The 26532-nt window shown below is 39.1% G+C and overlaps 1 protein-coding gene across 1 annotated transcript in view; it reads left to right on the top strand.

The window, feature by feature from the left end:
- Positions 1 to 26532, top strand: part of Shtn1 (shootin 1) — a 94184-nt gene that overhangs the window by 14323 nt on the left and 53329 nt on the right. Inside the window, exons 2-7 of the mRNA XM_076834680.1 lie at positions 372 to 424; positions 10391 to 10451; positions 17456 to 17550; positions 22042 to 22210; positions 24066 to 24163; positions 25984 to 26065. Coding sequence (XP_076690795.1) covers positions 17464 to 17550; positions 22042 to 22210; positions 24066 to 24163; positions 25984 to 26065 — 436 coding nt within the window. The 5' untranslated portion in view covers positions 372 to 424; positions 10391 to 10451; positions 17456 to 17463. The remainder of the gene's footprint in view (positions 1 to 371; positions 425 to 10390; positions 10452 to 17455; positions 17551 to 22041; positions 22211 to 24065; positions 24164 to 25983; positions 26066 to 26532) is intronic.

Raw genomic sequence — 26532 nt, 5'->3', positions numbered from 1 at the left:
GGAAGGTATGCTTCATTTTCTAGAGGTCCCTTCCCAAATAAACCTCTTGGTTGTGACACCACAGACTCAGTGTTGGAGGAACTTCCGGGAACACCTCCTGAATCTTTTCACAGGATAGGGTGCTGAGTATGGAGGAGGAGGAGTGGCTTGTCCTGGGGCACTTCTGGCTCTCACCTTCCTAATGACCCGGGAATGCTGAAGGTAGCGTGGTGGGCCATGTTTTCTTCCTTAAACTCCAAAGCAGAAGCCCTCCTGATTTCTTCTCCATCCTTCCCAGCCTAGTAAAGAGCCGGTGGGGTTAGTTGGGTTCTTGGGTTTTCCCACAGTAAACTTTCCCCTGAGTTGTAATGTTGCTTTCCTTTTTCTTTTAGCAATAGGCGAATATGAAGACCTCAGAGCAGAGAACCAGAAAACAAAGGAGAAGGTTTGTACTTTACCCTTTTCTTCCCTTTTCTTCCATGTGTGAAAGCCTAGGCAGCCTAGTGTATTGTTCAGCCACCAATTTCAGTTAAATGTGAATGAGGGTTTTTTTTCCCCCTTCTTTTCTCTTGCATGTGTGGTTCAAGCTAATATCAACTCCAGGCTCCAGATGGTAAAGAATAGCAGGCATGCCACAGTAGGCGCAGTTCTGGGAGATTAACGACACAGCTAAATGTGTGGTGAGGCACTGGGCCAAGCAAGCGAGTCCCCAAGAATTGCACTTTTTCCTGACAGTTAGATTTGTGATTCTGGGGGTGAAATTGAAGGCCTGGGACATTTGCCTTTAGGACCTAGACATGTAAGATCCTGGAGAGAGCTCCATGGAATTAGTGCTCAGTGGTTAGCCCAGATACTGCCATAAACCTTCTGTATAGATACTTCTTCTGCCTGTATAAATAATATGAGAGAAGTTGAAAAGCACCCAGTGTGAAGAAGGGAAACCTGGTGAAGGGGAAGTCTGGCAGTTTAATTTTTTAACTGTTAAGTAGCTGAATTCTTTATAAACTGTATCCATTTGACTCTAGCAATGTCCATATAAGATTTGGGAATGTTTGCTGATATCTGTCTATGTATCTATCCGCCCACACATGTGCATACCTACATATACACATACACACATATACATACATGTGTGTCATGTATGCATGTGTGTATGTGTATGTCTGTAGCCCCCTGTAAATTTAAGGGAGGACAAATAGAAGGTCAGAAAAGTAGAGGGAGTGAGTAGAAAATGAAAAATAAGAGGTCGCAAACAGTATTGTCTGTGGTTGTTTTTAGATATAAATGAAATTTGCTTTTAAAAATTATTATTTTTTGTATAGACCAACTATTTTAAAGCATTATAACCCTAGTGGGAAATTAATAAAAAAAGTCCGTAGTGGTTATTAAATAAGAAGGTAGTTGTCACTACTATAAATTATGAAATCTCATCATTAAAATTTCAGAGTAACATTGTAATAAAAATTGGTAGTGAGCTAAATAGTTGTAAACCTTGTGGCTTATTTGGTATTATTTATTGGGCCATTGAGAATCGTGTTTAACTGTTTTACTCATATTAATTTGCCACCTTTAGTTGTGGTATGGTTAGTGATATTAACAGTAAGTACTCTGTTTCAAAGCAGGTTATAATAGGTTTTTGGAGAATTGCTTTCCACCTACTTCTAAGGGTCCTTTGCTCTTTTATAAGTTAACCCCTGGTGGTCGGTGAAATCTCAAGTTTCTTCTCTTTCCTTCATCATACAATTCAGGGAATGCTAGGTGGGGATGATTAAAATGTCCGTGATAGAAGTGGCTGGTCCTCACCTCTGTGTTAAGGGAAGAGTCCATGGAAATTGGCTTGGCCAGATATTTCTACTTCCCCCACCATATTTCACCCTAGTAATAGATGTCCTGAACGTATCAACAGGTGAAGAGGGTGTGCTCAGATCTGGAATGCCTGAAGTCTGATAATTTCAAAACATATGTACTGCATGGTGCTTAGATTAGATAGCTTGATCCTCTTTCATGAGTTACCCATCCTCCCACTAGGGAGGAGAAAGAGGCTGCCAGGTCGTCAGCTCATGGAGTCTTGCTTAGCTGCTCCTGGCCCTGGAAGGGTGAGAGCAAGGCAAGTTGGGAGGTGGTTGATTCAGAAGAACTCTCTGACACACCCCAGGAGATGTGAGGGACAAAGCAAACCCGTGTCTTCATGTGGTAGAGAAAGAAGGATGCGGACAGAAGTCAGTAACAGATGAATGAGAAGACTAAATCATAAATCATTTTAGCTTTATCTTTTCTTCTTCCTTAATCCTTGCTATGTGTAGACCTAGCAGCACCCTAAAAATAGGAGGTGCTCTGTACGCATCTCTTGTTGGTGGTGGTGATGACTGTTTAACTGAGAGCCACTTTCTGCAGGGAGGTTTTAAGTGAGCCGTCTGTTATGCAAGTGGAATTATAGGTAAAATGCATTTGGTCAAAGAAGGATTATACGTTACCCCAGCCCATTAACTGTTTACATGTGTCTCTGTGCAGAGTGTGGCCTAATACTTTTGTAACATCTGTAGGCATTGTTGACCTGCTTCTGTCCTAATTCTTAAAAATAACTATTAACAGAAAGGGGAAGAAAAGAAATGAAAGCAATAAGGAATGCTGTGTGGTTGGGTAAAACAAAGTAGAGTGGTTTTAAGTTCACTGCACTCTGTTTACCTCCTGTTAAAAGACTAGCTTGCTTATTACTGCAGATTTTTTTCCCCAAAAGGGGGGCCGTGTTACAAAGGAGGGAAGCATATAATAAAAGCCTTTTATACAACATAGAATGAGTAAAAGCAGCTTTAGTTCCGGAGGTGGTAAATGGAGGACACCATTTTCTCTGGGAAAGCACTTTCTTGTGCCGGGCTGGGGGAGCTTTGTCCTGTCCACTTCAGGAAAGACAAGCCGCCATCTTTGTCTGATGGCCCCCACCTAGAGTCCAGTTAAATCTGTCAGGGATAGCCTTCTAGAGTAAGGCTTGTTTTTTTTTTTTTTTTTTTCTTTTTCCTTTTGCCTATATTTGATTTGATATGGGGAAATTCGGCAGGAGTAGGGGAAAAGAAAAATAGATGGTAAGGTATTTCTCCCTTCCATGTGTTTCTGTTAGGTCTGATTATCTTAGCTGCCAGGCAAGAGCCTTGTCAATTGGAAGAGGCAGTGGATGTGACTCCTTTGGGTAGGGTCTTCTTACCTGATTTGGGTCTTCTCTGTTGAGGCAAGTGTCAGGATCCATGGTCTTCAGGGAAGGCAGTTGTTTATTAAGAAGCCATTGTGGGACATCTGTCCTCCTATCTCTCTCATCTAATGCACCAAACAGCCCCATTTGGCTCTATTTCATCCATGCATGAGTTGGACCTCGGCTGGAGTGTGTTTCCTGAGGTCAAACAGGTAGGTAGTATCAGAGTCAAGATTCAAACATGGGTCTTTCAACACAGTGCTCTCTTATAAGCAGGTAAACTGATGGGAGCAAAGTGACTCTTTTCCCACAAAAGTCCTCATTTTATTCTTTATCATTGGTGTGTGAATTTCCCACAGCAAATTGTCAGACTCAGTACTTTTCTGGGTCATGTGCCTTTACCATTTATCAGTTTGTGTTGAAAAATTGAAAAATGAAATCAGTCTCATGTCAGAAGAATTCGTGTGTGTGTGTGTGTGTCTGTGTGTGTCTGTGTTTCTGTATGTCTGTCTCCCTCCCTCTTTTGCAGGATTCTGACTAGGAGCAACAGAATGTTGACGATTTTATGGTTTTTATCAATAACTTTAAGGATGGAATCAGATTCTGAGTTTATAAGGAAAGCTTCTTTGAAGGAAAACCTTTTTGTCAGATGCCTTCTGAGTACCAAAATATAACGAAAAATACATGAATGTTCTACTCTTGAGTTAAAACTCTGTCCAGGGCACAGACAAGTTGACAAGTATTCATGATGAGTTAGCAGTCATTGTATAAGCAGGTGTCTGGAGCCTGGTGGTGGAATGGAATAAAACATAAAAAGACAAGGTTTCTGTTCTTCCCAAGTGACAAAATTGGGTCAACTTGAATGTTTGGATTATATGTCACTTATTTTTTTTTAATCTCTTCGAACTCTCTAACAAGCAGAATTAATTGCTTTTTATAGTAAACCATCTGCATATTTCTTATATACTTGTCACATTTATCAGCCAGAATTCATTATTATCAAAATATTAAAAAGGTTCTAAGCAGTTGGTTCAGGTTGCCTTAAAGTATAAAAAAATCTTGAGACTTTTGTGTTTTAACATCAAGGTAAGTGGGAATTGTGAAAGAGTACTATTTGCTACTTTTACCATTAATTTTTGTCCATTTTCTAAGTAGCATCATCAATTGTATGTGAAAAAATCAGAGAGCCTATCACATTGAAGGTAGCAACTCTTCTAAGTCTGTATTTGGGGGCCTGGCAAAATAGATGATGATATATTTGGAATCAGCCAAATAAAAGTGTGTCCCTTTGCTTGTGTAGCAGTCACCATATTTAAATGTCAGCCATGCTTTTATAATTGAAGGGCATTCTCTTCTGACTCACTCAGGATTTTTGTCATAATCCTTTGGGTTTTTTGCGTATATGGGGGAAAAGTCTTATTGGGCTTTGAATGGAATGGCTTTCACATTTCTCAGGGTGGCGGGGGTGTGTGTGAAGTGTGCAGAGAAAGAAGGAACTCTGTATAATAGAAGAATGTCTGTCGTTAAATAGTAAGTATTTATGTTTAATATTATGTTCAGAGATCGAGTTTTGAAATGCATAAATGTTTTAAGTGGCTGATTAGGAGCCGTTTGGGTGAGCCGCTGTACCAGTGCATCAGGCGGCTCTGTCAGCTTGCCAGGAACAATGACTGAAAAGGGAATGAGGCAGACACTTTCCAAGAGTTGTGTTTCAAGAAGCAGGCTATATGATAGTGTTTGCGTGTTGGCTCAGTTGTCTATTGTTAAAATTTCTTCCTCTTGTGTAATATTCAGAGGTGAAGGTCCCAAAGTATTTTATTTAAAAAAAAAAAACATAAAGAAGCCACTTTAAAGAACAAGATATGCATCCATTATGCTAACTATTCATGCATAATACATCCACATACATGCAGTTTCTTTGAGACAGAGTGGCAAGTGGTTGTGCCAGAGAAAAAGTAATTACTTAGCAGTTTGAAAGTGAAAATGAGTCTCTTATTAGCAGCAATCTATCCAGAAACAAAGAGCAAGGATCTCAGTTCTGATGACATGTGTTTCCATCTAACACACAAGACCTAGAATTTGGAGAATGCTATGAGACAGCTTGGGGGGACAGCTACTACTTCTTTATTGCCTATGAAAATTGGAGGGAAAGAACTTTGAATTGGAAGAAAGAACACCAAAAGAGAAAGAGAGTGAAAGGAATTCCATGCTAGTAGGAATGATTTAATGTCTCGCATTCTTTAAGGCTACACCTGTAGAAATCCAGAAAGCACAGTTGAGTACTAGCCAGACTTACACAGGTGGAACAGTAGAAGTGTCAGTTACTAAAAATGTTTTGATGGTCCTCTCACCATATCACCAAGGATTCTAAAAGCAGGTAAATAAGTAATTCTGCATAATTCTGATGCTATGCGTGTTTACAATTTAAAATATGGTAACCAGATGTGAAAGAAATGAACTGCAAGAGAGATGGCCTAGGGTTGAGACCTCACCATACCTGGTGCCATTGCCTTTGCTCTGTGTTCCTACAGCAGTGTGGCATTTTTCCTCATTTTACCAGGTGTCCTCACAAATTGCTTGTTTTATTGTTGGTCTCTTGGTAAAGATACGTTTTGTGAGCACACAGTGTCTGTGGGGTTCCACACTTCCCTCAGTGCTTAGCACGGTGCCTGGCAGGTATAGGTTTGGCATGAATTTGTTCAGTGCTCTGAGGACAGAAGTCCAGATATTCAATAATCACAGGTGGCATGTGATTAGAAGTTCAATTCAGTCAACTGTAAGGTATTTGTATATAGATTGTCCCCTCTTGGTGATGTTTGCAGGCAGGTGCGTGTGTCTGCTTCTTGGGTCGCAAACTGTCCTGTCTAGAAGATGGCAACCTTCCATTGCATTGTGTACCAGAAAGATAAAAATGAATTTTATAGTAACTAAAATTAGACACAGTTGAGAATGTTGAAGGTTTTTCTTGTATAAAATATACACAAAGCAAAAGATAAAGCTGTCTTGCTACTATCTGTATCAGTTATCTGTGCTTCAGCTGAGCCCTGGTAAACAGCCACTTTAGTGTTGGCAGTAGTTGGATGATCGTCGAGGGGGAAAGAACTGAGTAGCCCATGGTGGAGGGGGGAAAGTACGGAGATGCTAGTTCACACTAAAGGGACTTTGCTCTGCACAGCAGCCTGCCAGCGCTCTGAGATCCTGGTTTGGTTTTATCTGCCTGGATGAGGCTCAAGGAAGAGATACGGAAAATAGCCGGAGCTTCTGATATTAAGGATTTTCAAAACTAGCGAGGCCAATGTTTGGTCAATTCACTACTCCACAGAGAGCCCAATCGAAACTCTAGAATAGCTGTAGTGTTACCCAGCTTGCTTAAACCAGCCAGCACTCACGCTGCTAAGTCTTACCCCAGCCTTGAGCTGCAGAGAATTGTTGGGCATCCTAATTAAATGACGTGGGCCCAGGAACATCTGTTGCTTTTGCAAAGTCTTCATGAGCAATTCTCAACACAAAAAGAAGCAGTTTTTACAGATGGTGCAGCTGCATGGGCAGGGCAGAGCAAAGGGTGGGATGGGTGAGGGGCCTCTGTGTGGCGGAAAGATGCATCTCTACCAAAAAGACCCATAATCTTTGCTAACTTCTCCCTGTTTATAGAATGATAGATTGCAAGAGATGTTTCTGGATCTACCTAAAATGAAATAAGTGGGTGTTTGAATTCTTGTTTAGCAAATGGGTACATCTTTCATATTTTGATCAGTTCTAGTTTGGAGTAAGTGAGCTGCATTTGTAGCATGTGTAAACTCACCCCCCCCCACACACACACACCCTTTTCAGCATAGCAGATGGTAAATTCTGTGACTGCCAGTTCTATCATAATGTGATTGCAGAAAATAGAAAGCAAAGCAATATGAAGGCCCCTGATGGAACACAGCTGGGCTTGGGGGGAGACCATGTGAATCTGTTGATGTTAAGTAGAGGGCTAGTGTGAGCTGGACTGCAAAACTGCTTACCTGCATGGCAGCCTGAGATTGATGTGGAGACCTATTATTAGCTAGAGCCTGTCTCCCTGGGCCTTATGAGTAGAGAGCATAGACATAAAGTCTGTCTTCTGGGTAACTGGTACCCGCCTGTCTGAGTTGACCAGCAAATGGTAGCTGTGTTGGTGGCTGGTGGTTGGTCTCTGTTTGTTTGTTTTTCTTAGCTGTTCATGTCTCTTTTTAAATATTTTTTATTATTTTGTAATTTGCTCTAATTAGTTAAATATGCTAGTAGAATGCACTTTGATACATCATACATAGATGGAGTATAATTTCTCCTTCTTCTAGTTGTACATGATGTAGAATCCCACTGGTCATATAGTTATATATGTACATAGGGTAATAACATCTTGATTCATTCTGCTATCCTTCATACCCCCATGCCCTCTCTCCTCCCTTCACTCCCCTCTTCCTAATCTAAAATAACAATATTCTTTTCTATCCCCTCACACCCCTTATTGTGAATTAGCATCCACATGTCAGAAAAAACATTCAACCTTTGTTTTTTGGGGATTGGCTCAATAAATGAACCAAGGAAGTGAACAGACACTTCATAGAAGAAGAAATATAGTTGATCGATAGATACATGAAAAAGTGTTCAATATCTTTAGCAACTAGAAAATGCAAATCGAAAACTACTCTTAAGATTTCCTCTCATCCCAGTCAGAATGGCAATCATCAACAATAAATGTTGGTGAGGATATGGGGGGAAAGGCACACTCATACATTGCTGGTGGGACTGCAAATTGGCGCAACCATTATGGTGAGTGGTATGGAGATTCCTGTTTATGTTCTTGTCATGCAGTCTTAGTGACAATTCAAGCTATGTGAGATTTGGATGAACCTCTGGTTCCTTCAGAAGAACCACTCTCAAACACCACCTCTTGGATGATGGCAGTTTTCACAGGACATCCCACGCTTTCAGAAATGCCAAATTAATTCAGAAGTAAAACAGAAAATCAACACAAAATTAATCCAGAAGTTATACAGCAGATATAGATATTTCATCAGCACTCATGACTCAGGCCCTTGAGTCCAGTCACAGGTTGAAGATTTTTTTGTGCCATTCATCCCTAATCTTTTCCCTGTTTCCTAGAGTACAGCTTCTGTCATAAATTTTATATTTATCCTTCTATTTCATGCTCACATATTTTTGTAAATACCATACATATCAAAATATATGTACATATAATATAAATATATGAAATGTTTTTGTGTGTTGAAGACATCATTTGATATGTGTTCTGCTACTCCTTTTATTCAACATTATAATATACATGTGCGTGTGTGTATATATGGCTTTAAGTTATTCATTTCACTGTTCTGTAGTGTATTTTGTGAATATACCAAGACTGTCATTATTGGAAATGCGGAACATTTGCTGGGTGTGGTAATGCATGCCTGCAGTCCCAGTGGCTAAGGAGGTTGAGGCAGGAGGATCACTAGTTCAAAGCTAGCCTCAGTGAGGCCTTAAGAAACTTAGCAAGATCCCTTTCTCAATATAAAAAATAAAGGGTTGGGGATGTGGCTCAGAGGTTAAGTGCCTCTGGGTTCAATCCCTGGTACTAAAAAAAAAAAAAAAAAAAGACCTGAACATTTTTGTACAGTTCATCTTGTAACATGGCTGGAAATTCTCCAGGTGTAGACACCTGGAACAGCAGTGCTGACTCAGAGGGGATGTGTGTTATCAATTTTGATAGAATATTATTTCCAAAGTAGTTATCCTAATTTATACATACAGCAGCATATGAGTTGCCAGATTTTAGAATGCTCAAATGCTCATATTTTTTTTTTTTTTTTTTAGTTTTTGCTAGTCAAATAGAATAGATGATCTCACTATTTTAATCTGGATTTGTCAAATTATTAGTGGCATCATAATTTTCAAATCACTGGAATTTGAAATTTAAAAATGAGTTGAAATCCCACTGTATTTATTTGACGTGTTAGTCATCAAATGCATCTTAAAATTCTGCTTTATTTATTTGGTTCTTTTAGGGAATTAAGTATTCCCAGGAAATTCAGTTATTTTCCTTGCGGCACTGGGCCTTAAACCCAGGGACGTTTTCCGCTGAGCTACATCTCCAGTCTTTTTTATTTTTAATTTTGAGTCAGGGTCTTGCTATTAGACCAAGCTGGCCTCAAATTTATGATCCTCCTGCTTCAGCCCCGAGTTGCTAGTGTGTACACCATGCCAGGTAAAAAATAATTTTTAAATTATTATCCTGATAACTAAAAGTTGCTTTTTAAAGTTTCAGGTAGTTTTGATAAAAATATCTCTAATCATGTCTTCCCTGTTTCATGCAACTCAGGGTGAACTGAATTCAGTTCTCATAATGAACTTTTTGATTCCTAAAAAATATCACTAATACCATCCTGGGCTGTTGAAACAGGAGATACTTGTTTCTATACAACATGCCTAAAAGATTGTCACGTTTTAATATTTATTTTTGCCTTTTATGGTCTTGTCCCTCAAAGTCTTTTCAAGGACTTCTCTCACCTTTTTGAATTAAAAACCAGTTTTATGAATGATACATGCTTATTGTGAAATAAGTTTATCTTCTCTCCTTTGCTACCTTGCAGCCAAAATACTGAGGGGTGTGGGTGGGGGCATGGCGTGTTGTGTTTTCCTGGGTGAGAGTGTGCAAGGGTGTGTGGCAGCACCTTGCCTTCATTCAGTCCTCTCTCTGTTGGCCCCCAAGAGTACAGCAGTGAGCTGGGTTGCTGAAACCATGGGGAACTCAACTTGTGGATGAGCAGGGTGTTGGCTGCCAGGGGCACCTGAGAAAGATGCACACTCCCACAGAGTGGCACAGTGGAAGGGTCTTTGCCTGGCATGTGCTACACCCTGGGTTTGATCCCCTACTCTGGGGAAAAAATGGTACAAACATACCCTACTTAAAAAGAAGGGCAAACATTCTCTTAAAGAACGAGTACACTTTAACTCAAGGATATTAAATTGGTCTGTTACTGAGGGGATAATGAGCCATAGGGTGACTCATCATCTTAGAAGGTCTAAGAAAATTGGACAGTTCCTTGCTAGTTGAGCCGAACAGCCATCTTGTACTATTGGTGACTTTTAAAGATGTTTTGTTTTGTTTTCAGAAAATTGTTGCTGCCTATATGTTTACTCTTGCTCACCTTTCCAAACTTAAAATTTATGATATAAATTTAACATTTTTTTTTCTCATTTCAGTGTGACAAAATTAGGCAAGAACGAGATGAAGCTGTTAAAAAACTGGAAGAATTTCAGAAAAGTATGTAAGCACTTCAGTGGAATTATTATACATATATACCTATTTTTGTATTATGTGAGTAGAGATCTATAATTAAAATTGTCTTTCCATTTGCCCAAAAGGTGCCTTGACATTACTGGGATCTTTTTTTAAAACATTTTTTAGTTGTAGATGGACATATTTCCTTTATTTTTATTTATTAATTTTTTTATGTGGTGCTGAGGATTGAACCAGTATCCTCACACGTGCTAGGTGAGTACTCTACCACTGAGTCATATTCCCAGCCCATATTACTGTGATCTTTAAAGAAATGGAATAGTATTATTATTTTATGAGGGCATTATTATTATAGTTTTAGTAGAAAATCTTACTGTACAAAAAGTTAAAAGAGAAAAAATTACTTTGTTACATTGGCTACTTGAGAAAAGCTAATGTTACCATTTTATAGTCTTGTCCTTCCTGTTTTTTAAAAATTTGTGTAATATGTTTATATCAAAATGCATATTTTGCATTTGGTCTGGTGGCCTACTTTTCTCAGTGGACAGTACGTTATCACATTTGCATGTCGGTAGAGCTGTACATTTTAATTGTTGCCCATAGCATTCCGTCATATAATGGTACCATGTTCTTTCATTAATAGATTATTTTTGGGTTTTAACTATTATAATTGATGTCATGGCAAGTACATAAAGTACACAGCTTTATAGTAATCTGATTAGTTTCTTAGGTTAATTCTTAGAAAGGAATTATGTTGGAGATTTACTCTGCATCTTTGTGGCTATAACTAACAATACTGTGTTATATACTTAGAATGTACTAAGGGGGTAGATCTTATGTTAAGTGTTCTAAGTAAATCATAGGGGTTGGGATATAACTTAGTGGTAGAGTGTTTGCCTAGCATGCATGAGGCATAGTGGTGGATGGATAGATAGATGGATGGATGGATAGATAGAGTGGGAGGAGACTGTGGGAGGTAATAGATGTATCTAGGACTTAATGGTGAGTGATGGTTCATGGATGTGTATACTTGCCCCTAAACTCATCAGGCTGTATACATCAAATACATATAGCGCTTTACATGTCACTTAATGCTTTAATAAAATGGTTAAAAAAAGAGAAAAGCAGTTATAGGGTCACAGAGCTTAGATATGTTTAAGAGTTTGAATGTTTGAAATAGCACTTTCACCAACCAAGGAAAGTTATGTTCCCACAAAAGTAATAATAATATTCTTCTAAATTTTTACTATTATTTTTTTATGTGACATAAATCTGTTATTTATTCCCTAAGATAGAACATAGCCAATCTGACCCAGAAGTGTCAGATGGAAATATGTCACCGGGAAAGAGGCAGACAGTAGCAGGGAAAGTGGCCCCCTTCTTTTGGAAGCAAAGGCTTTCTCTGTCATTCTGCTGATGCTATCTCAGTCAGGTTATTTGATTATATCATAAAGTGTTGACTTGGTAACGGCACTTCAAAACATTAGACACTTCTGGAAGGCAAAACAGCCATAAAAATGCAGCATTATAGTTAAATTTCAATAACCACTTTATTTCAGCATCTGACTACAAGAAAGAAAATCTGAGGGTAATCTTGCAGGTATAACCTATCTTGGGAGGCTGGTATGCTGTGATAGAAATACCTCTTACTTGTGAATGCATGAATTGCTGTTGCACGTGACTTTCTCCTTGGCTAGTGCAGGATCAGTGGGATATGCTTACACTGTGCTGGCACCCATCACCTCTGAAACAGTGATCCCATTGGCATTGTTACCAATTAATGTACTTGAATTATTGATAGAGGATTGGAGTATTGTGTACAGTGGGGATAGTTCAAGTTTCCTATGGTTGGATTTATCACAAAAGATTTTGATCCAGATGATGGTAAGGATTTTGCTTCTTGCATTATGCAAAAATGGAAGCAAATCCCCCGCCCTCGGCCTTTTGAGTAACATGTAAACTCTGCTTCCATCTTCCATTTCCCTTTCCTTTGTGTCTTCCTCTAAACACCTTTGATAGTTTAAAGAATTTACATTTTTTTCCTTCTGAGAAACTCAGGTTAAGACCTGAAAGGATTAATTGAAGCTAGCACAACAGTCAGTATCGTTGTATGCCTTTAATTTTTACCTTTTTTAGGCCTACTAATTAAAGTAAAAAAAAATGAGGAATAAGAAAACCTTAAATATTTCTTTAAAAAATTGTATCTGAGCTAAACAATTCATGACTTTTGAACAGAGGTAGAATTTCAGATCTGGAAGGGGGTTTGGCCATATTTTTCACCAGTGAAGAGCTCCATTTGGTGTGAATCCATGTAGTAGATACTTATCTGCATTAGTAAAATTGAGATTAATGGTCCTGCTTTATAGGCGAAGTATTAAATGAGACAATTTATGTAAAAACACTTAACACTATACCTGTCATATAGTAAGTGCTTAATGAATGTTAGTGGCTACTACCACTATGTTATCTCCTAAGCCATCCAGAATGTCAGGACTCCATTAAGTAGTAAGAGTTCATGTTGCTGACCTTCAGGAAGTTGGTGTATATGGGTCTGTACATCTGGACAGCTGTGGGGGAAAGTTTCTTTTGGCACAGAGTTGAAATCTGGAATCCCTGTGATATTCATGGGCCAGGCCTCGCTCTCCAAGTGTGGGAAGAGCAGTTCAGTAAGGCTCAGGAATACCTTTGTCAGGCCCCAGGTCAGTGTGCTTTTCCTAGGGGACATATGTTCCTATCCATAGTTCCATGCCATTCTTGGTCCTCTGCCAGTTCTCCCTAAGCCTGCCTCCTGGTCTTTCTACACAAAGAACACCACCACAGAGCAACGCCATGTTTCTGCAAACACGGATTCTTGTGAAAGGAGAAGTAAGTAAAGTCCTTTCAAGTACTTGAAGCCCCAGAGTTGGAGTCTGGGTTCTGTTTTAGGTCATACCAGTTTTCATACATGTGTGCCAACTTCCTGGCTGGTTCTTTTTTTTTTTTTTTTTGAGATGGGGTTTCACTATTGTTGTTCTTAAACTCATGAGCTCAGCATCCTCCCGCCTCAGCCTCCTGAGCATCTGGGCCTTCAGGCGTGCGCCACCACGCCCCACTTCCTGGCTGTTTCCTGAGGAGTCTGATGTTGAAGGAGAAGCTGTGTTGTGTTCACCGTGTGTGCTGCAGAGATGTCCTTCTACATATTGCTGGGAGGTGGAGATGGACAGGAATTTTGCTCAGGAAACAACACCTTGTAGTTAAAATGATGCCTTTAACTATAATGAACTAGAATGGATAGTGAAAAAGTGGAGTCACCTTGGGGTGAATTTGGCTTGGCTTTTTCTGGTAGAACTCTGTGATTTGGCATATGTCAAACTCATGAGCTCAAGAGGTCCTCTCTCCTCAGCCTCCTAAACAACTAGGAGGCCTTGATGTTGTCAGATATAAAACTACTGTGATGACACCTACTTTGTAGGATCATTGTGAGGATTTATAGGGGAACAGGTATAAAGGGTTTAGCACGAGGCTGGATACAATCCCGCTCAGTAAATGGTGATGATAGTTGTTGCCTAAGCATTTCTCCACTACAGGGAACGTTCTTGTCAGAGGGTATTCACGATGAACTCCATCCTCCCCACAAACAGGAGCACCTCCTTTGTACATAGCATCATGCTGGATTCAAAAGGACACGTGAAACAAAAATCCCTCTTTTAATGGTCACAGTTAGTGTAAGATAAGAGCAAAAATTAAAACAAAGCCACCCCATTTTCCTGCAATGTGACATGTCCTGTGGGTGGCATAAAGGTGAGAGTGCTTTGAGGTCACAGATGAGGAGAGACCAACTTTGCTAATCCAGCTAGACTGGTGGAAATAACAGCTTATGTGCTTTTAGTTATACTATTGAGTTCTTAGGGCCTTTTTTTATTATAAAAAATTTCAAAGTTTTTCAAAACTGAGAAAATAGTTCAATGAACCCTCGCATGTCCATGGTCCAGCGTCAACAGTTGTCAGCCTGGCTGATCATGCTTTCTCTGTGTACACAGGCCCTCTTACTACTGACCTGTTACTTTACAACTGATGCCAGTAACTATATCATTTTAATGTTTTCTCAATACCTATTTTACTATGGACTCCTAAAAGATTAGTTTTTTTTTTCTTTAAAGCATAACTGCAGTATTAAGTTCTCTTAAAGTTTATCTTTTTTCTTTTTTAAACCTTATTTCATTAAAATGTGCAATGGCATAGGTATGGTAGCTGTAGATCATGGATGTTAGAAAGCAGACCTACTTCAGGACCATAAAAATACACAGCTAAAGGTTTTAAAAACTTTCATTCTTTGAAAGGATACACATAAATTTCTGTTTTAAGACTATTTCTGCTTTATCTCACGTGACCTGACTTTTGCATTTGGAAATGGAGTCCTGCTTTTCTAAAAATATAAATGGCCTTTAAAGTATTCTTCCCTTTGGAACCCAGGAAGTTGGTAAGTGAGTTATCTAATTTAGCATTGGGATAATTTCTTAAACTAAAAATCATAGCACAATGAAGAATTCCTACTCTTCCCTCTTTGAGGAAGAAATGAAGACCCCACCTGATGGAGTCTACCACATCAGCCTTGGAGAAAATGTGGGCAGGTACTCCTTGGCCAAGTCTATCAAGTTAAATCATAGCGCAGCTTTTACAAAATACTTAGAAAATAAATGCCCCCCCGCCCCCTTTTGCTAGGCCTAAACCTCAATACCGTGGAATGATTTTTCTTACTCTTTCATGAGCAAGAATGTTATTGAATAAAAAGTCAAATTCCTATGAAAAATGCAGAGTGTTTATGTTTTTGTTATGAGAGTAGGAATACCAGATTGTGGCAGAAGATGTCAAGTAGTTAAGGCTAAAAATTCAAAGTAATATTTGATGTTGTAAAAATTGTATAGGTTTCTTTTCTCTTTCCTTCACATTTTTGAAGAACCTACCTTGTAAACACAGTGATAAAATGCCAGGAATATTAGGATTTTAAGGAAATAATAGAGCCTATTATTTAAACTACAATATAAAAGGCAATTATATTGATGAAGAGCTACATGGGCTTTGTGTGTGTGAATAAACTTGGCCTGTGTTCAGCTTCTATTTGTTCTTCTGGCATAAACACATATTGTGTGTGATTCCAGTTTAATGGGGACCCGTTTGTATGCCAAGCAGCTGCATTTTAGGACCTATTGCGTGATTTCATAGCTCTCTGAAAATTGGTTCTATTCAGAACAAGAGATAGAAGAGGACAAGGGGGGTGGTGTGGGGGAGCTTCAACACACAATCATTTCTTTTCAATTGGAGCCAGAAAGGTTGATGACAACATGACCATTGTGTTGTAATGATAAGACCACTAAGGCATCTGTACCTCTCATCAAGGCTTTCACACCACAGCAGATACAATTTAATTCACTGCTCTGTCAGCAGTGCTGATACCATTATGCCGTCTGTCTCCACAGTTATAATCACTGTCCTCTGAGAAATGCAGTTGAAATGATCTTGAGCAGTCAAAGAAACTCTCAATTAAGGCTGCCACTTCCAATGTGTCAGATTGTGTCTTATGCACTTGGTACAATTTTCACTTCCAATCCTGTTTATTTACAATGTCTACCAGTAATTACGCTTAACGTGTCATTTAGTGAGGGGGGCCCCTGCCAAGCCGATTGTTGGGTGCTGCTGTACCATTGAGTGGGAGTTTCTCGAAGTCAATGCCATCAGCAGCTTTTAGGCCCTGATGGGATGCAGTAGTAATGTTGATAATGCAAGTATCGTGCTCATCAAGTCATAATTAGATGCCACTCAAATGTGCCACTTGTAATAACAGTGTTGATTCATGTTTTTCTCGGTGACTGCAACTACTAATTAGTTAAGTGGTTTTTGGTTGGCCTGCATTTGCGGCAGATTATTATTACCCCTGAAAAAATGTCAAGGTTAGAGATGTTTCTGGCCATTTAGTGCTGCTTTATGAATTTGAATATTAACATAATAAGAACTTTGGACAGACTTAGGAAGTAATACATTTTTTGTATTTAATTTGGAGAGAATTTTTTTCCCTCTGAGTTTAATCATAATTGCAGGTTAATTAAGCTTAAATGAAGCAAAAGTAATCTCTCTTTGTGTTATGTGAGCCCAGAGCTTTTTGCCTAACTTTGTTGAGTTTCACATTTGGGTCCTTTAATTTTTTTTTTAAAACCAAACAAATGTCAATAAATATACATGTCTACAGTTAGGTGTAAGGTTCTGGGGATTTTCTTTTAACAAGAAATGTGGGTGAGTGGAATTGGCATTTTCTTACTTGATCTTGAGCCTCAAAATATAATCCAAGTTCTAAATGACTCTGTACCTTTAAAATCTCAATTTACATAAACCAGCTACCCAAAAATCTAAAACAGTTTTTTAAAAGTTGGTAAAAAAAATCAAGTAAAATTTGATTTTTTCCCCTTATTCCTACTGATAGCTTATGATAGAAACAATTTAAACCCCTGTTTTCATCACATGCTACATAAATCTCAGTGCTATGCTTCTGTGCTCTGGAGTTTGAAATAACAGTGACTGGCTTGTCACTCTTACAGACTAATATTACAACTCTTAGTTAAGCTGCCACATAGTTATGTCAGTCAACTTAAGATTTATTTTCATTTTACTTCTTATTACCTAATTTTCTTTATTAGATCCACATGTTATATTCTTCTAAGAAAGACATCTTGCTGCTGTTCATTTGTGGGAGAGTCTTTTATTTAAATTAGCCGATATGTCTATAGTGTCCATAGCCACATAGAAAATATATGCTTTACAAACCTCCTAAATGTATGTTAGAGTAGTGCCTGTTCCTTGTTGTGTTATTTTTTTCTTTCTGTGTTCAAATATGAACTAAGTTAAGTCAGGGCAGCTTCTTAAAAACTTTTCTTGATAATGGCTAAAGGCTAGCCAGGGAAAGAATTGAAGTATTCGTAATCATGGGACAATGCGTGGGCTTCTGGAATAGCTGACTAATCCTTGAATGCTGAGACTTTTTCCCCCCTCATTCCTAGTTTCTCACATGGTTATAGAGGAAGTTAATTTCATGCAGAACCATCTTGAAATCGAGAAGACTTGTCGAGAAAGCGCTGAAGCTCTGGCCACAAAGGTGAGTCTCTCTTCAAGGTAGGGATATTTCTTGAGTTTTCAGATTTCAGCTTGTTTTGCTGGAGAGCGGCTTCTGCCCTGTTTGGCTCTGCCAGTACTGCAGTCACTCATCTCCCTACTCTGAGGGTGAGGAGAAGGATGCGGGTCTCAGAATCCTGGAATGGGATTATGTAAATATTTGCCTTGATGCATAGGTGGTTTTGATTGTAAAAGGAGTGTTTGCGTGTGTGTATTTTCACAGTTGTGCTTTTTTTGCCTGGGACCAGGGTTCCTGAGTAGTCTGTTAATGTGCTGGACTTTCCACCTCTGCATTTGGTTCAGTGCTAACCGAGTTTAAAACTAACCAGGTGTGACATGAAAGAGCAGTGAGTGGGCCCTGCTGGGGCTGATAGGAAAGCCAGCCTCCAGCCTTACATTTCAGGTGATTATTTGTGAGAGCAAAGCGAGGGCATGCAAAAGGTGACCTCGGTGCTCTGCTGATTGCCTCTAGCTGATGAATTTACCAAGTGTGTAATTTTCTATATTCTGTCTCATCAGAAGTACATTATTATTAAAGAATGTTTTTATCTCTGTCTTATGTATTTTGGGTTGGGTAAAATGCATCTGAACCACTTCATCAGAAAATGGATTACAGCAATTTTCAACCAAATTTCATTAGTAATGCTGGTTGTGTTTCTTTTCCTCCCCAACCCCCCAACATCCACCACCTTGGGAGTATTTCTTTGGATGTGACTGAAATCCTACCACCAATAAATAAATAAATAAATTTAATTTGTGTGCATTAGCAGTGTGCTTGCGAGAGGTATTTGCTTAATTGTTTGCATAACGACACTGCATTAGAATTCATAAGATATTCAATCAGAACTTAACTAAGAACATAAATTTGTGTGTGTGACTTCTCTCCTGTTATTTGTCTGAAGGATGCATAGCAACCCAGGCCCTTGCTTTGAAAACACCAAGAGCGTGGGTGCTCTTACTTCCTTTTACTCTGGGCAACAGCACCAGAGTTCCCCAGTCCATGATGGTGTAAAAATTCTCCTACCATTTTCTTTATCTCTTTTGAAATAGGCAGAGGAAAAAAATCGTATACAGAGCAGAATAGCTGCTGTGACTCTTCTGGGGCCTACAGATAGTCTCTATACTCTCTCTTATTCTTAACATTAATTCCAGTGGGAGTATAGACACTGGACACCTCTCAGGTGGCAGAGCTTGTGGCCCACCTTTATTAAACAGGTAGCCTTTGGCAAGAGAATTCGCCTCTCTGAGCCATATAGTCCAAATGTTCTGAGTGTCTGTGTGGACCAGGGTTGTCATCTTAGGCATTCTCCAGATCCCCTTGGTCCAGGAGCATGGTCCAGGCATGTGTATGTTGGAAAGCTGCCAGGTGTCCAGTGCTGTCTCCACTTAGAAACCACTCTTGCCTAATCCCTAAGGTCATTCTTGCACCTAGGATTTTTAACTTATATCACTTGTTTCCTATCCTAAGAAGCCTTCTTGAAAATGGACATGTAGTTTGTTTCTGAGGGTGCGGTGTGAATTCATAGGGAATGGAGTGAAAAACAAATCAAGAAGCAGAATTAATCCAGCATTAATTAATAGATTAACCTATTAATCTATAGATATGCTCAGCAGATGTGAAAGCAGAATTTGGAAGCTTCATTTTATGTGTGACACTAAGTGATAATAGAACATTCTGTTTCAGTATCAATTCTCATTTTTTGAAAGTAGACCCCATTTTCTGAGCAGAGAATTTTCTGTAAGTTAATTATTTTCCTAAACTTTTGCCTTCAGATTAATGACATATGGAATATTTAATTCTTACAATGTAATTTGACCTCATAATTTTCTTAAAAAAAGTGTGGATAGTTTGCTAAAATGTGGAAGCTAAACTGATAAATGTATACCAATTATTTTAAGTCAGAAAATTCAAAGCCATTTAATTTGCTTACTTTGTTTCTTTAAATATTCATTAAACTATGACAATATAAAAACTATTTAAATTTGAATACAGTAATAGGTTCATTTGGTGGGGGCGGTCATGACTTACAAGGAGTCCACACAACAGGCAGTGTACCGTTAATCTGTAACTTGATGAGTAGCTGCAGTGAAATTGCTTAGCCAAAATCAGTGAGTACAGACTTCTCAAAAATGTTCATAAGATATCAGGCATTGCAAATCTTGTATTTCTTCTTTCAAAATATGAAAATGGTGTTTGAGAGAAGACTTAGGATGCTGTGTGGTTGGGTTTTTCCCTCAAGCTAATGACTACTGAGTAGTTGTATTACAGATGACCCATAGCTGATGGATTTGAGTGCCTGGTTTGATAGAGGCTTGAAGCTCTTTTGAGAATAGAACTGTTAGCTCTCAGGTTATCAAGTAGTACTGTGATGGTCTGGGAAGAAATATATTAAGGACCACATGGCAAAAATCAGCATTTTAATGAATATCCTGGAAGAAGAAAATGTATAGATGCACACCTTATTTGAAGAAAAATAGCTGATAAATGATTTTTCAAAGAAAAATAAAAACTAAGCCTCCTTTTTTAGTAGTAGTAGCTAAACCACTTGCTGAACTCTAACCTGATCTGTAATATCTCATTTGATCTTCATATTGGGGATAGAAGCTGTTTTTATCCTTACTTTGCTGATGAGAAGTGAGACACTGAAGGATTAGGTTAGTTCTCGAGACGTGTGTGCTAAGGCATTCCGTCAGTCTGCATCCGTGATGCTCAGTGTTGATTCACTGAGTCTGAAACAGTACTGTGCTGGCCGTGTGGTCGGAGACTTGGATAAGTTACAGCGCATTTTTAAGGATTTTTTTTTTTCTTTACGTGAATCTGTTGTTCTCCAGAGATTGTAATGTGCAGGGATGGGAGTCTTTCCTTTAAATATTAGAAGGCAGAGTTATAACTTGTCTTCATTTTAAAAAATTTCTTCTTAAATTGATGTTTCACACTCAGAAAAGATGTCATAGAATAAGAATTGACAAGAAGATTCCTTGAGCCTCTTGGAAGGCTGTGCTGCAGCCTTCATGGTTCACAGGACCCACGACAGCGTCTCCTGGAATTTTCCATCTTAAGGAAGAGGGGTTGGGGGCTTATGGGCCTCATCTCTTATCCCTGATCCCGTAGAGTAACATGGGGAGATAGGGCCTAGGGACTGGGAAAAAGGGACTCCCTGAGTAGAGCTTCTGGGTCTTCCCTGGGAGAATCCATGGAATTTTTACAGCTATTTCTAAGGGATTCTTCCTGATTCCTCAGGGAAGTTAGGGAAACCTCTTGGGCTCCAGACCATGGCACTGTGTTCTGAATTATTGGGGTAAGGATCAGATCTTCCAGACTGAAGTGGGCTGTGAGAAACCCAGAAGGGCCAAAGTATGATCACAAATGGGCTGAAGCCAGATGTGTGTCATACTAAACTTCTTGTTCTGGTGTCAAGTTCACAATAAAGAAGATAAGCTAGCACCCCAGTGACATTATGTTCATTTATTTCCAATGTCAGTTATTAAACTCAAACCTGCCTATTCTTTATTAAGGAATAACAAATACATTAACAAATTAGGATTCCTTTTTACTGCCATGAATTAGAACTCTTTTGTAGAGATAATAGGAACTATCTTGAATTTTCTTGTATTGTGATTTATTAAGATTCTGTGTACAAGTAGTGGAAACACATCTTGAACACGCTCAAGCAAGAAAAGAGAAAGATATGGCAACTTGTTAGAGATGAATATTGGAGAATCCCAGTTGTGAGTCAGGAGCAGTTTGGGAGTGGACTGGGGCTTGGGGAACCCTCTCTCCTTGCTTTTCTCTGCCTCTCTCTCCATATCAGCTTCATTTTCACCTTTGCAACACACTGCATTTCTCTCTTCCTCAGGTCAGTAGTAGAGTGTGGTTGCCAGCCCCTGTTATGTCCAGACACATGGAAACTCATTTCTATTCCAGCCTCCAAATTCCTAGAAAAGAGATCTGATTGGCCACACTTGGGTCACGTGTCTCATCTCTGGACTTACTAGCTATGGCAATGGCTGGGGAAGGCTTTGGGGATGTGTGGTCTTCCCACAGAAATCACATGCTCACTGGAGATGAGTGGAAATGTCCAGAAAAGGAAGGACTTAAGCAAGCAGACACTTAAGAGGTGTTTTCAGTACAGCATCAAGATGAAAATTTACTTTAAATAAAGAATGTATATTAAGACTATTAATAACTAGAAATACTGGTGTTTTAATTCCTTATATGTATTTCCTCTTGGTCATAACTAGCATTTCCACTTGCTGCTGGCTGTAATCCAGGTACCAGTTCTTACTTAAAGTAACACATCTAATATTAAAACGTGTGAACACAACCTTGTTTAGTGAATCTGCTAATCCTCATGTCCTGCTGTGACTGTTGTGAATATGCAAGACAAAAACCTGCTTAATTTGTCTATTGTTTAAAAACCCAAGATAATTATTTGACTGCTGTTAAAATAACTATGTTTGCATTTTTTCTTAGCTAAATAAAGAAAATAAAACACTGAAAAGGATCAGCATGTTGTACATGGCCAAGCTGGGACCAGATGTCATAACTGAGGAGATAAACATTGACGAGGAGGACCCTGCTGGGGACACAGACGGAGCTGCGGAGACCTGTGTGTCAGTGCAGTGTCAGAGGCAGATCAAAGGTGGGACCCTGCTCACTACCGAGCATGCTTCCAACTCCCTGACTGCACGTTAGAGCCATGTGAGAAGCTGTAAAATGCCAAGTAGTTAACTTAAAAAAAAACGCTGATGCCTCAGGCCCACCCCAAGAGGCTATTTGAGAATCACAGGGTATAGCACTTATGCTTTATGGGTGGCTTTCTTGTTTGGAATTTGCACCTTTGAGAGTGTTGTCTCCAGAAACAGCCAGTTAGACCACATCTGTAAGAATATGGACTGGGTGTTAAGAAGATTTTAGATGTGTTATGCAAGATAGAAATTCATTTCTCTGAGGCTGAGGTCTGACTCAGTGGTAGAGTATGAGCTTAGCGCACTAGATGCCCTGGATCCTATTCCTAGCACCAAAAGATATGTGTCTATGTGTTTAGTTAACATTTCCTTTCAGTTTAGTTCTGTGTTGGAATCTTTGGAGGAGATTCCTCCTTAAATTACTTAGTCTCTGCTTTCTAAGAATATCTGATTTAAGCGATGAGCTAAAAACGTACTCAGTATTAAACAACTGTGTTGGCTAGCAAATAGTGCCATAGAGTCAAGATCATAGGAGACTTCTCTTCAGTGCAAATTAATTTTATTTATGTTCATATATATACACATATATGTATATGTGTATAATATATGTATGTATATATGCACACACACACATTGTTTCTGTTAAAGATGTCACAAAGCAGTTTCTGGCTTAATGACTATCAGAGCATTTTAACCTGGTACACATTCAGAAGTACTACTCTTTTGTTTATTTGGTAGATAAAATTTCAGGTACAGGTAGAAACATGGAAGGGTTTACCTGGCTTTATCTGACTCTTCAGCCTCTTAACCCAAGACAAAATAGAGTTGATGCTGCCTGAGAGGGAGAGGAGGTTTAAAGGATTTTCTTTTGTTCGTTATTCTCCTTTCTTTAGGTCTTGAGCAATATGGTCTCATGTTCTTCCTTGGTAATTAGCCAGCCAGTGGAGAAAGTGATTTAGAATCGAATCACTGAGAACTTCTTCAAGCTGGGTCCACGTACAAAGTTTAATGCAATTTATAAATAACCACATAGCAGGTTTCTTACTGCCCTCAGAGAAGGGTAAGAAATTAAAAGCAATTAAAAACAAGTGGCAAAACAGTAGGCCTGGATAAAAACTTAAGTAATCTGTGCTAATCCATGTGTATTTTTAAACATTTGAGTGGCAGAGGTAACTTTTAACATCAGAAGCTTTTGTACTTAAAGTTGCTAATATATGCATTCTAGTAACATTTACCTTTACATCACAATAATAAAAAGTAGAAATAAATTAAGAAATGAAACACCCATAACTCTGGAGAGAAAATTACTAAAATTAACCCTTCTTTACATTTTTGAGTCAGTTGGAATAATGCTTATGGTCTATAAATTGGCAGGAAGTCAGGATTTTTTTCCTTCAAATCAAAATCTCCAAATTATTAACTGCCCAATTTTTTGTTTATATTGTGTTGTGACAAGAGCCATGGTCTTTATGAAATAAAAAAGAAACTAGTATGGTGTATTAAGCATAAGCCGAAGAAATTTAACTTCCCAATTGCTGGATAGTTTTCTCAAATTTGAGTTTGATCGATTGCAAAGAAAACTCACTTTGGTACATTTAACATGGTGAGATTGCCTGGTATAGAACCAGGAGTGTTTGGGGTGGGGCATGCAGGTGAGATTCCCATTGTCCTCTGCTTCTTTATTTTCCTTCTTTTTGCCAAATAACCTTGATCATAAGCTGTATGGCTGGCATTTTCAGTTCTTTTGAATATGTTTGATTTATTTATTTTTTAAACCTTTTTCCTTTTTTTTTTCCTTTAAAAATGCAGAACTTCGAGATCAAATTGTATCTGTTCAGGAGGAAAAGAAGGTATTAGCCATTGAGTTGGAAAATCTGAAGAGCAAACTTGTAGAAGTAATTGAAGAAGTACGTATCTTAGGCCTGAAAGGCAAGGCCTTATGTGTTTTCAAAACCAAAAGTCTGTTTTTGGGATTGGCTATATCAAACACTTGGTATTGCTAGCTAATTTTTGATATAAGAACTGTGTACCAATTTTGATCTTCTCCTTTGCCCCATTTCAGACATACAAAAAGGGTTAGGAAACATGGTCATTGAACGCTCAGGTACCCATTACCTAGCTGAATGATGCAATACTAGATAGCATTGACACGCTTCCTGTTGTCCCCATTTTTTTTTCTTACATGGGGCAGATTTGTAAGAATGGTAGCGGTTTCAGGTCACGCACTTCATTGCTTCTAGCAAAGAAGGAAGAGAGTATCTTGCTTCTCCAGTGGGATGGTCTGGCTCCGTTTAAAGGGGCTGTCCCTTTATGTCCCTCTAGCACAGGCAGATATAGGGTAGATGTAAGAGGGGATTCAAGCAGGGATTTGGAGACTCTTTCTCTTGTCCCCTTGAGGTGTCTTTAAGATAAGGATCACACAGTTGCCTTGTATTTGCTTGAGGCTGAGAGTCTAATTTCACCATATGGATTTAACTTGTCTGCATGGTTCTCAGATTCTGTAGCTCAAGAATTTTGCAGCGTATGGGCAACAGCACTTCAGGTGCCTGCCAAACGTGCCAGGGTTTGATCCCACCAACGAGCAGCCTTCCCCAGTTTCCTCCATTCCTGTACATATATCACCAGTTCCTTGAAGGCCATGATGTAAGAAAGACTGGGAAGCAGTGCCCACCAACCTCCCCAGCCCTGCTGCTTGTCCTTCACTGTGGCAGGACATTATAATGAATGGGAAGAAGGGTGATAATACTTGTGTAGGAACTTTCCTGTTGGATAGTGACAAAAAGCAAAAGTAAGGCTTCTAGGAAAAGATGCCAGTTCACAGTCTCTCTGGAGGTGCTGTTGGACTCACGGCTGCTTTCAGGATCCTCATCCTGGCTTGTTTGTCGAGTCACCACCAGAGAGGGGCAGGAAATGCATTCTTCTGCCCCCCATACCATAGTGGGGGTCATTTATTGATGATTCTCTCTCCTTCCTCCTAGAGGAGTTATTGGAAGACAGTTCAGAAAGTGTTTTTATTGTGACTGTCTCAGACATCTGAAAAGGTACAACGAGCACAATAATGAGCATCCTCTACCCGCTGCCCGGCTGGGCACGCACAGATTGGTGAGTGAGGAAGCTGGTGCCTCTCCAGCTGCCTCTTCTCACTCGTGCCCAGCTCCCCCGAATTTGGTGCTCACCATTTGCATTTATAAGTTTAGTACAATCCATAGTGTTTGGAGTATTTTTAGATTACGTAAACAGACCTGCTTAATGTATTTGAGTGGTGATGGATGTCAAATGTTCTTTCAGAAATTTAAGTTTGGGGGAGAATATTTTCATGTGTATTCTATGTAAGGAAAACAGTCATCAAAGTTCAAAACTCCTCCCCTCGTTGAGTATTGGATCTCTTCACTAAATGATTTGTGTATTTTCTGGGTGACCCATCATTAGATTTTTGTGTTAAAAATACAAAATATATACATTAAAGGGTTAGGATATGGTCATCTTTCGAAACCGGTGCTTGTGCCAGCATGACTGTCTGAGTTAGGAACCAAGGGATCGTCCTCGAATAGCCACCTCTGAAGCTGTGGGGACAGCGCTGGCGATGCCTACCGTCTCGCTTAGCACTGCAGCTTCCTGTTGAAAACTTCGTGTTGAAAATTGAACAGCCATTTGAGAATCACACGTTGCCATATGTCTCGTTTTACAATGTTGGGTGTTTTCTCCCCTCAAAATCTTACATTTTTAGGTAAATAAAGTTAAACAAGAAAAGGCTGTTTTAAATTCAGAAGTTCTTGAACAGAGAAAAGTCTTAGAAAAATGCAACAGAGGTATGTCGTTCCAGTCTTTCTTCTCGACCGACCGCGTATGTCGTTTGTTTCTTTTACATGTATTTTGTGTCATTTTACCTAAAGACTCTCACAGTCCAAAGTCTCCTGGACTGTTTTCCTAGCAGTGGGTGTCTTTCATTCCCACTCCTTTGTCATTGGGGGCATGTGAAAGAGGTTTCATTGAGGAGCTCAGAAACTACTTGTTTTGCAACTTTAGACATAAATACCACATCTGTCCTACATGTGTCCTGGGACCACAGTCATCTGGGCTGACCCTTCTGTATTTATGCATTTGATAGGTCATTTAGTGAATCTCAGTACAAAGATTGGGACATCTACAGTGATTACTTGCAAAGAGATAACATTTTAAGTTATGAGGATGGGAAATGGAACAAAGGGGAATTGAGAGTATAAATTGATGTAGAGAGTGGATGCATGCTTGCTCTCAGGTCTGTGTCTGAAATCCG

This window comes from Callospermophilus lateralis, chromosome 15 (assembly GCF_048772815.1).
Source record: "Callospermophilus lateralis isolate mCalLat2 chromosome 15, mCalLat2.hap1, whole genome shotgun sequence".
Lineage (NCBI taxonomy): Eukaryota > Metazoa > Chordata > Mammalia > Rodentia > Sciuridae > Callospermophilus > Callospermophilus lateralis.
This window is presented reverse-complemented; position numbering and strand designations above follow the sequence as displayed.